Raw genomic sequence first — 13,918 nt, 5'->3', positions numbered from 1 at the left:
TTTTTCTACTTCATCTCTGAATCAATTCTAACCTAAATGTCAGTCAGTTTTATATGTGCTAATTTAAAATATACATTTGCCGTCAGTGGCCGAAGAGTTATACTGATCATTTTCATCAGTAGCTGTGGGCTGCTAAAAATAAGACATTTTACAAAAGTAAAAGTAGGCCTATATAGAGTCCAGAGTGTGATGTCATCATTACTGATTACTGTTTTAGGTTGGAGCGTAATATCCAGACCGCCCCGCTGAGCTCAAAGCTCACGGTGTGTTGATCCTTTTTCAGTTTTTTCATGCCTACACACCGGTGATAGTCATAGCTGTAGATGTTATGTTTTCAAGTTGTTCATACGTATGTACGTACCGTTCTCGTGAACATGATCTCTCTGAGATTTTCTTAAAATTTGTCAAAGACATTAATTTTGACTCAAGGATGAAATTAATTGATTTTGGCGGTTAAATGTCTACGAAAGTTCACTATGAGTTCATCCTTTTCCCACTGTGGACAGGATATCTCAATAACACCTTCATGAGATCTCTTCAAATGCAGCATTTAGATTCGAGAATAAACTGATTTGAATTTGGGGGTTAAAGGTCAAGGTCAGTCACTTCACATTGACCCATACCCGTGACCACGATATCTGGGAATCCCCTTTTGACAGAATGTCATCAATGATTCAACAAATGTTCCCTTGGCCTCAACGATGAAGTGATTACATTTTGATGGTCAATAGTTTGAGGTCATGGTCACTGTCACCTCACATCTTGCCCATTCATGTGACCTGGACATTCCTGTCAGGGACAGAACTGGTTAATGATGGCAGCAGCAGCTTTGAGCATCTGCAGCTTTCTACATTTCCCATGAGCTGGGTGGTTTTCTTTCTTTCTTTCTTTCTTTCTTTCTTTCTTTCTTTCTTTCTTTCTTTCTTTCTTTCTTTCTTTCTTTTTCTCTTTCTCTTTCTCTCTCTCTCTCTCTCTCTCTCTCTCTCTCTCTCTCTCTCTCTCTCTCTCTCTCTCTCTCTCTCTCTCTCTCTCTCTCTCTCTCTCTCTCTCTCTCTCTCTCTCTCTCTTTCTCTCTCTCTCTCTCTCCAAAACATGTAATTTCCAAACAGTTAATTTGGCCATAGCCGGAGGCATTGTGTATTCAGGTTGTCTATCCGTTTGTCCTGTAGCATCCTAATTCTCCGTGCAGTACGAATGGTATATGATTATGAGATGAAGTAGTATGGAGCAATGTTTTGCCTAAAATGATCAAATTGAGTTAATGTACGCACACGTTTTAGTAAATGTATTTATTGATCAAGTGTCAGTTGGCTGGGAGTCATGTTGACAGCAGCGACGCTGGGTTATGCCTTAGTGTTCTCCCTGTGAACAAATAATGACAGGCGCAAGGAGTGATTGAATGAACTGACTGACGGCTCTGGAGCTTTTAATTAGTCATGTGGCCAAAACAGTAATGTTAGTCTATTGCGAAGCTGAAAGTATAACTAATGAAATCATGCAACAACTTATGTTTACAGTGGTGTGAAAAAGTGTTTGCCCCTTCTTGATTTCTTATTTTTTTGCATGTTTGTCACACTTAAATGTTTCAGATCATCAAACAAATTTAAATATTAGTCAAAGATAACACAAAATGCAGTTTTTAAATGAAGGTTTCTATTATTAAGGGAAAAAAAAAAATCCAAACCCACATGGCCCTGTGTGAAAAAGTGTTTGCCCCCTAAACCTAATAACCGGTTGGGCCACCCTTAGCAGCAACAACTGCAATCAAGCGTTTGCGATAACTTGCAATGAGTCTTTTACAGCGCTGTGGAGGAATTTTGGCCCACTCATCTTTGCAGAGTTGTTGTAATTCAGCCACATTGGAGGGTTTTCCAGCAGCCTTTTTAAGGTCATGCCACAGCATCTCAATAGGATTCAGGTCAGGACTTTAACTATGCCACTCCAAAGTCTTCATTTTGTTTTTCTTCAGCCATTCAGAGGTGTTTCCACCTGGTGTGTTTTGGATCATTGTCCTGCTGCAGAACCCAAGTTGGCTTCAGCTTGAGGTCACGAACAGACGGCCGGACATTCTCCTTCAGGACTTTTTGGTAGACAGTAGAATTCATGGTTCCATTTATCACAGCAAGTCTTCCAGGTCCTGAAGCAGCAAAACAGCCCCAGACCATCACACTACCACCACCACATTTTACTGTTGGTGTGACGTTCTTTTTCTGAAATGCGGTGTTACTTTTACGCCAGATGTAACGGGACACACACCTTCCAAAAAGTTCAACTTTTGTCTCGTCAGTCCACACAGTATTTTCCCAAAAGTCTTGGGGATCATCAAGATGTTTTCTGGCAAAAATGAGACGAGCTTTAATGTTCTTTTTGCTCAGCGGTGTTTTTTGTCTTGGAACTCTGCCATGCGGGCCATTTTTGCCCAGTCTCTTTCTTATGGTGGAGTCATGAACACTGACCATAACTGAGGCAAGTGAGGCCTGCAGTTCTTTGGATGTTGTTGTGGGGTCTTTTGTGACCTCTCGGATGAGTTGTCGCTGCGCTCTTGGGGTAATTTTGGTCGGCCGGCTGCTCCTGGGAAGGTTCACCACTGTTCCATGTTTTCTCCATTTGTGGATAATGGCTCTCACTGTGGTTCTCTGGAGTCCCAAAGCTTTAGAAATGGCTTTAGAACCTTTTCCAGACTGATAGATCTCAATTACTTTCTTTCTCATTTGTTCCTGAATTTCTTTGGATCTCGGCATGATGTCTAGCTTTTGAGGATCTTTTGGTCTACTTCACTTTGTCAGGCAGGTCCTATTTAAGTGATTTCTTAATTGAAAACAGGTGTGGCAGTAATCAGGTGTGGCTAGAGAAATTGAACTCAGGTGTGACAAACCACAGTTAAGTTATGTTTTAACAGGAGGGGGCAAACACTTTTTCACACGGGGCCATGTGGGTTTGGATTTTTTTTTTCTCCCTTTGTTTGATGATCTGAAACATTTAAGTGTGACAGACATGCAAAAAAATTGGAAATCAGGAAGGTGGCAAACATTTTTTCACACCACTGTACCTGTTTCATCATCCCAGGGTGTTCGGGCAAACTAGTTCCCAGAGGGCTCAAGAACTTATTTCTAGTTCTGGGAAGATACCAACCACAGGAAGTAGGTATAGGGGAAGTTTAGATTTCTGTGCTGATGTATTTATTGATGTGAAATAGTTATTGATATTTACTATATTTATGGGGAGTGTAAATATGTGTTAATATTGTGTGTATATGTTTTGCTATTGGTTTTAGGTAAATATTTATTGTATATAAGCCTAAGTGTAGTTTTTGGAGGTATAGTTGCCTGTAGATAATATGTGCCAGCTAATTCGAGCAGACACTTGTATAAAAGGAGCTTATCTTGTGTGTGTTGGGAAGGCTGGTAGGTGATGGCAAACTTCTGTTGTGGTGCTTGATGTGAACATAAAATAAAAATGTTGGTAGTTAAATGTGTAAGATCCAGTTTACTGAGAGTTTCTATCCGTTTCCCAATCTGGACATGAGATATCAGCAACGCCTTGAGCGGACCTCTTCAAATACAGCACAAACATTTAGACTCAAGAATAAACTGATTTCATTTCTTTCTTTCTTTTTGTCTTGCTTCTTTATAGCATATACTAAATTGGTGAAATTACCCTGCTTGCCCATCTACAAATTGTGTAATTGTATTGGTCTAAGTTGTTTGTGAATCATCCAGAATTTCTAACTTCTTTGAAGCAACATCTGTGTGGGTAGATATGGATGTAAACTGTGGTTAGTGGAGACATACAGCCGCTAGGTGGTAATTTTAGTTTACAGACATAAAAACAACAGTAAAATGTAAGAAATATGAAAACAAACAGGTCAAAAAACCACAAAGAACAACCTAATTAAAATACAGTACAAAAAGATAGAGATGTTCCTTTATATCTGTTTTCATGTGAAACACTGAATGTAATTGTCTTGCTGCAAAGAACTTTGAGCTGCATTTTTTTTATATGAAAGGTGCAATACAAATAAGGTTTATTATTATTATTATTATTATTATTATCATCATCATCATTGTTGTTACAAATAAAATGTAAATATCAAAGAAAATGTTAAAAACAACATTAAGTAGTGGGCAATGTCAGGAGGGTAAGGGACGGCACAGCGAGCGGAGGATTCAGATCCTTCGAGTTTGCCCTAGTTATACACCTGGTTAAAAAGGTCACCCACTTCTCCAGTATAATTAGGCTGCTGTGGATTCTGACAACGGAAATAGTTTTCATTATTTTGAACATCTAGTTAGTTTCATGGCCGTTTTAATATTTTCACTGATTCGCCCTTGGAAAGTAAATCCAGACTCTCCTGTGGATAATTTCTCACGAGTCTGCGCATTATGCAGACAGGAGATTACTGAGTCGGTTCACTTCCTGTAAAACACGCCTCCTCTGTCGTGACGTAGATCTTCCGAGCGCTCCCTCTCCTTATATGGCAGGAAACGACACCGTATTCCGGGCTGACGTCGTGTTGCTCCAAATTAGAGAAATCAGGGAAGATTTATAGAGAAATCGGAATTCCCATTCAAATTAAAAATGCTAAATGGTAGTATTTGGATATAAACAGGACGAATCTGAGTAAACCAGCACCAGACAATCAACTTTCATGGGTTGTATCGTTCTTTTTTCATAATGCACGCTGATTGCTTATTTAGGCTCCGTTAATTAGTAAAAGACGCTATTGAGGAAAAAATAACCACCTCAATAAAATAAAAATACACAGTTAATTATTCACATTTAAGCACTATAAATGTTGTCAAGTTCATTTACTGTTATAAAGAATTTCCACGTGGATTTAGCCAATAACAAAATATATAGGCATATGACAAGAAGAAGAGGAAAAAAAAGCAAACAACAACAAAAAGAAGAATGGGGGGAAAAAAAGAGGAGACAAAATCCAATAGGGGGGCATTTTGGACTTAAGCTTTAAGCTTCATCATGCATCTAAATTGCAAATATACTTTAAGCTTCCATACTTAATAACCTGCTCTGCTTGTCTGAAGCCTGAGATAACTCTATAATAATTTAAGCACAAAGCAACAACAAAGTCGTTTAAAGAGTCATGAAGACTTTGAGAAAGCAGCATTAGTTCAGCTCTCAGGTCTTTCTAACTCGGTCTATGTCGCCCTCTGGTGTCTCATTGTAAACAGCACGAACTCGTGGCCTGCGACGGTTGAAGGCACAATATCTAATAATCGGTACAGTATGCCAGACCTGTCCTGTCCTGTCCCACCACGTGCACCTGCTGTCTGAGCAGGGATGCTGAGTTCACCGAGGATACTCAGTCAGTCTGTTTCTATCCAGTTTTATCATCCAGTTTGCATCCTCTTATTTTGGTATTCTTTTATTTCAAAGAATGTATAGCCTGTGTTTATATAATTGAAGAGTTTGATAAAAGAAAGAAAACCAAAACACCATGATAATAGCTGTAACCTGCATATTTCTCTCAAAACTAGAAATATTACTCTGACTTGTATGTTTCATCAGCATTATAAAATAGTAACTTAGCTACAGGCTAGTAGAAGTAGACCAGTCATTGATTTTGAAATATAAGGTTCCAGTATTGTGTTGTGATTTATGGTGGTGAAGAATATCCTTTTGTTTGGATTATTGTTTTTCTCAGTCTTTTTTTTTTTTTTTTTTTTTTTCAGAAAGGAGCTTAAAGTAAAGTCACTAATGCTCTGAGATGATATGATAAGAAGAAACAATATATCTGAAGCATCTTTCACCAAACCACAGTGGTTATTTGTGGTAGTAATTTTTTGCCTCAATAATTCTATATTGAGACATTTAGACTACAGGTCCTGAGACTCTGAATTTGTTTTGACATGCTGGGGCTTTCTTTATTTACAACAGGTCAGGGTGTAATGTTGAGTAACTGAATGGGGCAATAGCATTTGCAGCAGCCTGTGTTTGACCTGTTGTTATGTATCAAATCAGTGCTGTCTTCAGGTTACATTCATTGCTCACTTCAACCTGTTTTGTTCTGGGAAAGTTTGCCTTTAAAGCTAGTGCACCTGACTCCTGGAACAAAATACAACATCTCCTTAAAATCAATTCACTTATTCCATTTGCACATTTCCAAAGCTTGATTTTAAAACCAAACCTGTACTTGTAATTGTTTTATATAATTGTATTTTACTTAGCATTTATCTACTCAAACTACCCAATTTATATTTTAATGCTTCTTATACAACCTTCTTATTTTATATTTTTGTTGATTTGAATTCATCTTTCAGGTTAATCCTTCTTCATATGACAGTTAAATCATTAACTGTAAACTCAACTGTGATACAATCTTATCTCTGTCAGCTTGTCTTATTGCTCTGATCGCTACCATCGTTTTTATTTGTTCCTTGCTCTGTAAATGACTCTACATCATTGTAAACGAGGGCCACCCTCAGTGATTTCTCGAGTATAAATGAAGGTTGAATGAACGTATGAATGAATGTTTTAACTGCAGCATTATAATATCAGTATCATGTCGTGTTTACCGAGTGCAATGGGAGGTTTTGTATGGTCGTCATAATCTTCTGGTACCTGTGTGTGCTGTGACTTAAAAGTGGAAACTTCCAAATACAACCCCAATTTGCAGAATTGGCCTGCATCAGTAGAGTGAGCCTGGTCCGTTAGCTGAAACATAATCACTTAGCCTGGATCAATACAAGCACTAATGGAATTTACCTTGAGGTACTCAGAACTGGCAGCTCTTGCAGCATGTTGCAACATGTTTTATTGTTGGAGTTCCTGACATGGCACACCCACTTCTTTTTTCCTGTCACACTCTTACAAGAACACAGAGGCAATGTTGCTTCATTTTATCTTGTTTATTTTTTTCTTAAATATTGATTAGTTTCTGAATAGCTCAGAAAACAAACATAAAAAATAACACAGTATTCTTATTACAAATGGTAAACATAAGTACTCCAAGTTGATCTTATATACATATAACAATGAGTGAAACCCCATTAAACAACTTTAGAAAAAAACAAGTAAATCTTGAAGCTTTTCTAACTTAATTTCTTACAATAAGAAAAAAGTACGTTGCACTGTAACTCAGAAGTCAGGCAGCATTTGTTACAACTTCTCAGCCGTTTAGAGTTGACCAACACGCCCAAATTTGAGGCCATTATGGCTACAGCAAGAAAAGTCTCTATTGCAGGTTCTTAGTCCTCTAATACTGAACTTCTTCTTTGATGGTCGTGATAAGGTCCATGCAGAGCTGGGTGTAAATCAAGAAAACTTCAGTCCTGTCCAGTTCTGTCAAAACAGCACGAAACATAAACAGAAAGGTATCCTGCTTGTTGCCATGTCCCCTCTGGTTCATGGCTAATGTCACTGTCCCGAGCCCATCTCTCGGACGCGCCAACGGGGAGCGCGTGGCACTCAGGAACATCAGCGCGGCCCCCGGTCCTGGCAGTGTCGCGCCACATCATCCCAAATCCCGCCAAGGTTTCAGGAGACGCAGCCACTCACTATCACAGGAAACGTCCGTTTCTTTCAACTACAGTCTTTTCTCTCTCTGCCGCCGCTGACACGCCTCAGAAGGTCTGGAGCTGCTGCGTTAACATGAGCTGGCACCCGCTGTTGACGTGGTTCATCACCTTCTGCTTCAGCTGGGCCACCTGCTCGCGCAACATGTTGGCAGTGGACGCGAGCTCGGAGTTCTGGGACTTGAGATTCTTCACTTTATCCTCCAGCCTGGAGATGCGCTCCAGCTTCCTCTTCCGGCATTTAGAGGCAGCAATGCGGTTCCTCATCCGCTTTCTCTCGGCTTTGATGCGCTCCTGGTTCTCCATATTGATCGGGGAGAGAGGAGGGGTCTCCCCGGGCATCTCAGGCACCGTTTGGGGCTCCTCTTTGAGTGCAGAGAGCCGGGGGATCTGGGCGGATGAGGGCTGGCCGTAGATGGGAAGCTGAGGCGGGGCAGCGGGGAAGGACATAGTCGGGGCTGAGGTGGTGTAATTTGGTGCCGAGACGGTGCTGATGGCCGGGTTGAAAGTGTTCAAATCCTCATAAACCGGTGAGTCAGAGCGCATGGTAGCGTTGTTGCTGTAAACGGTGGCACCGGCAACAGATGAGACAGGCGGCAGGGCAGTGTTGACGCTGGTCTGGGTAGCGGAGGTGACACTCACATTAGTTGTGCCCGGCATGTGCTGGTGGTGCAGCTCGGCCAGCGCGCGGACAAACCCCTCCGCGAAGCCCTCCTGTTCATCGGTGACATTCTTGGGGCACAGGAACTGGGTCGGGGTTGGCGTGGTGGTGATGAGTCCGTTGCTGGACTGGATGATGAGCCGCTCCAGCTCCGGCGAGGCCAGCTTCAGCAAACCCACATCGGGAGAGGTGAGGATGTCGCTGGCTTTGGCGCGGAGGTGAGGTTTCAGAGTGCCGGTCGGGTCGGTGAGGTTCAGTGTCATGTTGTGTTTCAGCGCTTTCGGGTTGCCGTATCCGTAGCCGGCGTTGTCGTGCTGGGAGAAAGCGTTGAGTGAGTCGTCATAGAAAGTAGTTTCCATCTTGGCATACATAGAAGTGAACCAAAAACAAATGTAGCTCTAAAGTCTTCTACAAAACAACTGTCCGTCCCCCCTTCTCTTCTTCCTGGTTACTGAGGAAAACACTGGTTTCCAAACGTCCTCTCTGTGCGTAAAGACTTCCAAACTTTGAGTGCGCACTTTCTTGACACAGGAATCAGGACTTACTTCTGTCACCCAGCGATGGTCGATTGTTCGGTGTTGAGTTGTAACAGTTCACAAAGTTTTTGCCAAAGTATCCAGACTTGCACTCAGTCCGTGAGTAAAAATGGTCTAACTTTTCGGATCGGACACCAGCAGTGTCTCTGCCGCTGCCTCTGCTTGTAGTGTGTGTATACACTCTGAGCTGTGCAGCGTGGAGGCAAAGCTTATCTGCTGCCTCTGCCACTCTAAAAATAACCATGATGTCATGACGGGGCTCTCTCATTGGCTGGAGGGCGGAGCTCGGGGCGGGGCACGGGGCGGGGCTCAGTCTGCCGATAAGGCGCGTTGCCTAGACGACCACCCAGAAGATTCTTAATCTCGCTGTGGATATGTGGGATGAGGTAATGCTGTAAAGAGAACGTAAGGGCAGTGCATTGTGGGATGACGTATTGTTTTTGAATATCTGGTTACCCGCTTAACTGTCAGTGGCGGGACAGCCAGTGTTCAGGACAACAGCTCCAGAGCTTTGTGTTTATCTTCTGACAACAACTTTATTGTGAAACTGCTGCAATACATATTCATTTTCTGTCAGTAGTTTTAATTACTACACTTTCATTTTCTTAAACATTTTGTGCACATACAAGTCTTTTCATGTGGCCTTTCTAAAACCTTTAAAGTACAAAATTAGTTTCTATTCTCTTCAGCTGAGGCTTCTTTCAAGTTTGACCTCCTTCAAAATAATAGTTTTTGATAGTCCTAAGAAAAATGGCTCTATCGTTTCTATTCTGCAGCTAAATCAAATCTAATTTGGGTTAGAACTGGAGAAATCTAAGCACAAAGGCAAACTCCAAAGTAAAATGAATGACAACCTTTATGTGAAAACGAATGATATATTTTTCCGTGTATGTGTGCACTCGCCATGGAAAGTCTCGGGATATCGTGGTGGTCTCCGGTTGGTGGTCCCATAAGATTTGTCTTAAATAGAACACATTTGACTGTAATGTGTAAATGCTGAGAGAGTACAAATTTGACACTTGGGCAGGTTAATAATAATACAGATATTTTTAGTGTAAAATTCATTAAAGTTCAGTTATTTACCTGAAGGGCAGTGCTGGGTCTTTACTGAGTCATGCACATTTATACCAAGCAGTCTCTTGAGGATAAAATCATCTGCTGTTAACTCAGTTAGAGACAGATTCAATCAACGACGAAGACCCAACATATGCAAGGCCACATTTAAGACCATTTAGAACTACAAATAAAGATAGAGATAGATCTACAGACGTCTGTTCGTGCTCATCAAGAGCAAGCACATTCCCTATTATCCATGTCAGGGTGTGTAATTAGTGTACTGTAGTCCATTGTCCCCTGGCCCTCGGTCAGAAATCACTGCTGGTTTAATGGCAGGAGGTTAACCGCCGTCTTACGTGTTCCCCTCTAGTCTTCCACACTCCCACTGTCTGGGTCATCTTCTGCCCTGCCAGCTTTACTGCCCACTCTTTCAGGCACATCCAGTCTAAATATGTCCCCCTTGTGTGACAAGTAAATCAGTCCCCTGGCGCTGGCTGGCTCAGAGAGACACCTAAGGAGGATGAACCGGATCATAAAACACCACTGCAGTCTGACTTTTTATGGCTACTAATGTTCACTTTATGTACTGCTGTATGTGTCAAACTGTGGTAATCAATGAAGTCAGATATAATCTGATCTAACTGGTTGATATAGCTCATCTCATACAGTTTCCTTTTTCATTTAAATGTATGAGAGAATATCGCTCTGCTTTATGGTCAAAGCACACATTAAGAAAAGGTTACGGTGAGCCTTGTTGTACAGTAAAGGTTTGCAGTATTTCTTATTCTTTCAGTTTCATTCATTTTGTCGTAGGTTTTATAACAACGACTCTGGGGATGAAATAAGAGGGAGCAGTATAAGGACAAGTTGTTTAGGTGCTTGTTTACACTCAATGTTCCACTGACGCATTTTGAAATATTTATCCTCTTTGGCTCATTCGTCTATTCATGAGTTCTTCTCACCCAAATTAAAACTCATGAGAGAATCACAGGTGGTCTGGTGCACGCCACCTGACAGCAGGGATCCGCATGTATAGTTTCACCCATTGTCCAAATAGACATATGAAGTCAGTTAAAGTTATTATCCCATTTAAATTAGAGCTCTTTTCAGAGTCAAAACCCATGGCAAGAGTCAGACCCTGGTTGTATGCTGTTTTATATACTTTCAAATGGTGTTTAATACATTACCCCTAAATGTTTCAATATGAGTGGAGTGCTGGGTGAATCGGGTCTGCTTTTCTTCCCTGGATGCCATGTGTAAAATTATAAAAGGGGTAACCACAGCATGATAGTTTGCCAAAGTCATTTTAAGTGGAGGAATGTATGGGAAAATTAGCACGGTGGAACCCTACTGTTTAAGTGAGTATTGAAGATAACCCACTATTGCCTGGTTCAAGGCCTGGACAATTGGTCAACTGTGGTCATACAGTACTGACTCAGTATTGCCCTCAAATGTAATAGGATAGAGGTATGAGGAGAATATAAGGTAGCTGTAACCACAATAATGAAAAATAGATGTGATGTTTGTAAAAATAAACCCTGATGATATTCATTTTTAGTTTAGGCTTTTGTGTTCATTGTCTTACAAGCTCTAAATTAGCCAACAATATTTAATGGATTAGTTGAAAGGTTGATAGTTGATTCAGTAGAACTAACCAGTGACTTTATTCTAATTTGATTATGTGTGGTATCAAGTTTGTACTCAGGCTGATTACAAACTTAAAGTATTTATATTTCTTTCTACAACTTCACACATTTTTTTTTATTTATTTTTTTTTGGGAAGGGGAGGGGGTTATGCAAGAACCTCATACGATTTCTGTTATGTTCACTTGACCAAAAACATTACAGATTGAAATGATTACAGATATACAGGTAAACAGGCTAAAACATTAACACTTGCTTTTTAATTCAATGCAACTCAAACACTTTCCGGTTGCCTTCTGAAGTTTATTTTCAAGATAAAGAATCAACGCTGTCTCACAATAACAAATTTTTTGAGCATTGTGTTCCTGCTCAGCTGCATCCTGACCTGACACGATACAACTGGGCCTTCTAAGTTGTCTAGTCTTCAGCCTTTCCTCCAGCCAACTAACCCCTTTCTTCTTACTGAACTTCTTTTTTTTTTTTTAAATCATTACCTCTTCCTGTCTCCCCTTTCTTTCACCTCGTCCACTCCCTTCACTCTGACGTTCCCCTGGACTAGATCCCAAATGTCCTCCTCTAATATCCCCTCCACAGTTTGCCTTTCTCTTATCTTTCTCCTCCTCCTCTCTCCCTCTCCCTCTCGTCTTACTCCTATCAGTGGCTGTCCAGGCAGCAGGATTTCCCCTGTGATGGAAACAGGCTGTGTCCGAATTGTATTGTTTCAGCAGTTCTTTTGAGCAAAATCTCAGGCCGCTCTCTGTGTTTGTGTTGGTATCAGTAAGTTAAACTAGTGCACTGGTCAACGCTCTTTACGGGGCAAGGGAAAAGTGTGAAACCATGTGAAACATTGAAAGAATACGTTTGCTCTTTACGTCAGACTGAACATCCCTTGACGGTTGCAGGGTGAGGGAGAGACAGAGAGACAGAGAGACAGACTGTTGAGGCTTTTGAGACAGTGCAAACTCCAAATGGTCTGTCCCCGAGAACAATTGTTGTTTCAGCTGTTATGAGAAGGAAAAAAGCACTCAGCTGTGTGGATTGTGTGGGTCGGACTGGACTGCAAGCAAGCTCGCTCGCCTGTGTATGTGTGTGGTGTATATGAGGGTCTGCCTTTATCGTCAATGCACACACGTTTCACTATGTGAGCGTGGAAAGCAGGTAAAGTGAATTAGCACCAATATTTATAGCTATGTGAATTGTCTACATCATTGATGCCCAATCAGAGGTCCCCCTGACCTGATAAACTGGAGTAGCTTGACTAATTTGATAAAACTGAAATTACAATTTGATATTGCGGCAGCAATAACACCTGAACACCACATTGTGAATACAGTGCGAGTGCATGAAAACAGTGACGAGGCGAGAGGGCAAGTTTAAGAAGTGAGCTAAAAGTAACTGATAAATACAAGCAATGGATACATGGTTAAAATAATTATTTCGATAAATGGTTGGGATAACTAGCTCGATTAAAGATTAAAATAGCTATCTAAAAGGAATGAATGAGTAAATGGTTGAAATTCTTACTAAAAGTAATGGATGGATGATTGAAAAAAATGACTATACAAGAAATGAACGTGTACTTGAATGAACTCCCTACACAAATAATGACTTGGTACTACATTCAATAACAATTTCAATTTTGTTAGTTTTTTTTTCTGTCAAACCAGCATGTTATTTTACCTTCATTCTTGTGTTGTCTTCTTCATCCTTATCCAACACCACATCTTTCACGTTCCCTTGTTGCAGTTTTATCTGCTTTCCTGAATTATGTGAAATGTGCACACACACACCCGCTCGTGGACCATGCTCAGACACACACACACCCATCTTCACTTATACATTAATAAAATACTGAGGCAGCCATATTTATAATGAAAAAGGAAAGACGCAGCTCAATGACAAATGTCCCTCTTTCCCTTCTGGATTTACAGCGTCGTGTAAATGAAGCAATCTTTGTGTTTGATTATTACACACACTCAGAGACGCACATTGAATCTCGCTGACTGATGTCTCTTTGTTCCACCCTTCACTAAGTGTAGAATGAGTGTTTGATGCCCGACCTGACAGGGTTTTTTTCAGGCGCCGTTTTAATTAATTTGCTCATAAAATCAAGCATGATTCCTAGCAGCCTCTCTGGCACCCTCAGCCACAGAGGACGTTATTAGCTTTGACAATTAATCGCCACTAACTACCCAGACTAATCACACTTTGGATTTATTGGTCAGAATCATATAGAATATCGATTGGCTCTCGCTCGTTTTGACCCTTTCAGTACACCGTAACTCGCAAGTGTTCAATGACATCATTGGGTGAGGGTGGGCACTGCAGGATTTTCTGACTTTACTTTTCCTTTTTAGGCCACAGATCCCCTTTTATCATGGCTAAAATGAGAGATCAACTCTAGTCAGAGGGTCACATAGGCTGGGATTTGTATCTTTGCAGGGGTGCTTGTCTGCATTCGTTTTTATTTGTTGTCTCAGGGTAAT

The 13,918-nt window shown here is 40.9% G+C and overlaps 1 protein-coding gene across 2 annotated transcripts; it reads right to left on the bottom strand.

Moving 5' to 3' along the window:
• Positions 1–6,836: 6,836 nt before the first annotated feature.
• Positions 6,837–8,900, bottom strand: jun (Jun proto-oncogene, AP-1 transcription factor subunit). 2 transcript variants are annotated; one of them, XM_069694774.1, is made up of 2 exons: positions 8,742–8,900; positions 6,837–8,510 (listed from the first exon to the last, which is right to left on the bottom strand). In XM_069694774.1, the coding sequence occupies exon 2, from the start codon at positions 8,457–8,459 to the stop codon at positions 7,584–7,586; it is 876 nt and encodes a 291-aa protein (XP_069550875.1). In that variant the 5' UTR covers positions 8,460–8,510; positions 8,742–8,900; the 3' UTR covers positions 6,837–7,583. The 2 variants fall into 2 exon arrangements, with proteins under 2 accessions (XP_069550875.1, XP_069550874.1); XM_069694773.1 differs by having other exon boundaries at positions 6,837–8,900.
• Positions 8,901–13,918: the final 5,018 nt, after the last annotated feature.

The sequence above is a fragment of the Brachyistius frenatus genome, unplaced genomic scaffold (genome assembly GCF_029030835.1).
Source record: "Brachyistius frenatus isolate BFR_SWC_R1_liver_20210118 unplaced genomic scaffold, ASM2903083v1 Contig_18, whole genome shotgun sequence".
In the NCBI taxonomy this organism is placed as follows: Eukaryota; Metazoa; Chordata; class Actinopteri; family Embiotocidae; genus Brachyistius; species Brachyistius frenatus.
The sequence above is the reverse complement of the archived record's forward strand: the minus strand, read 5'-3'. Positions and strand labels throughout refer to the sequence as shown.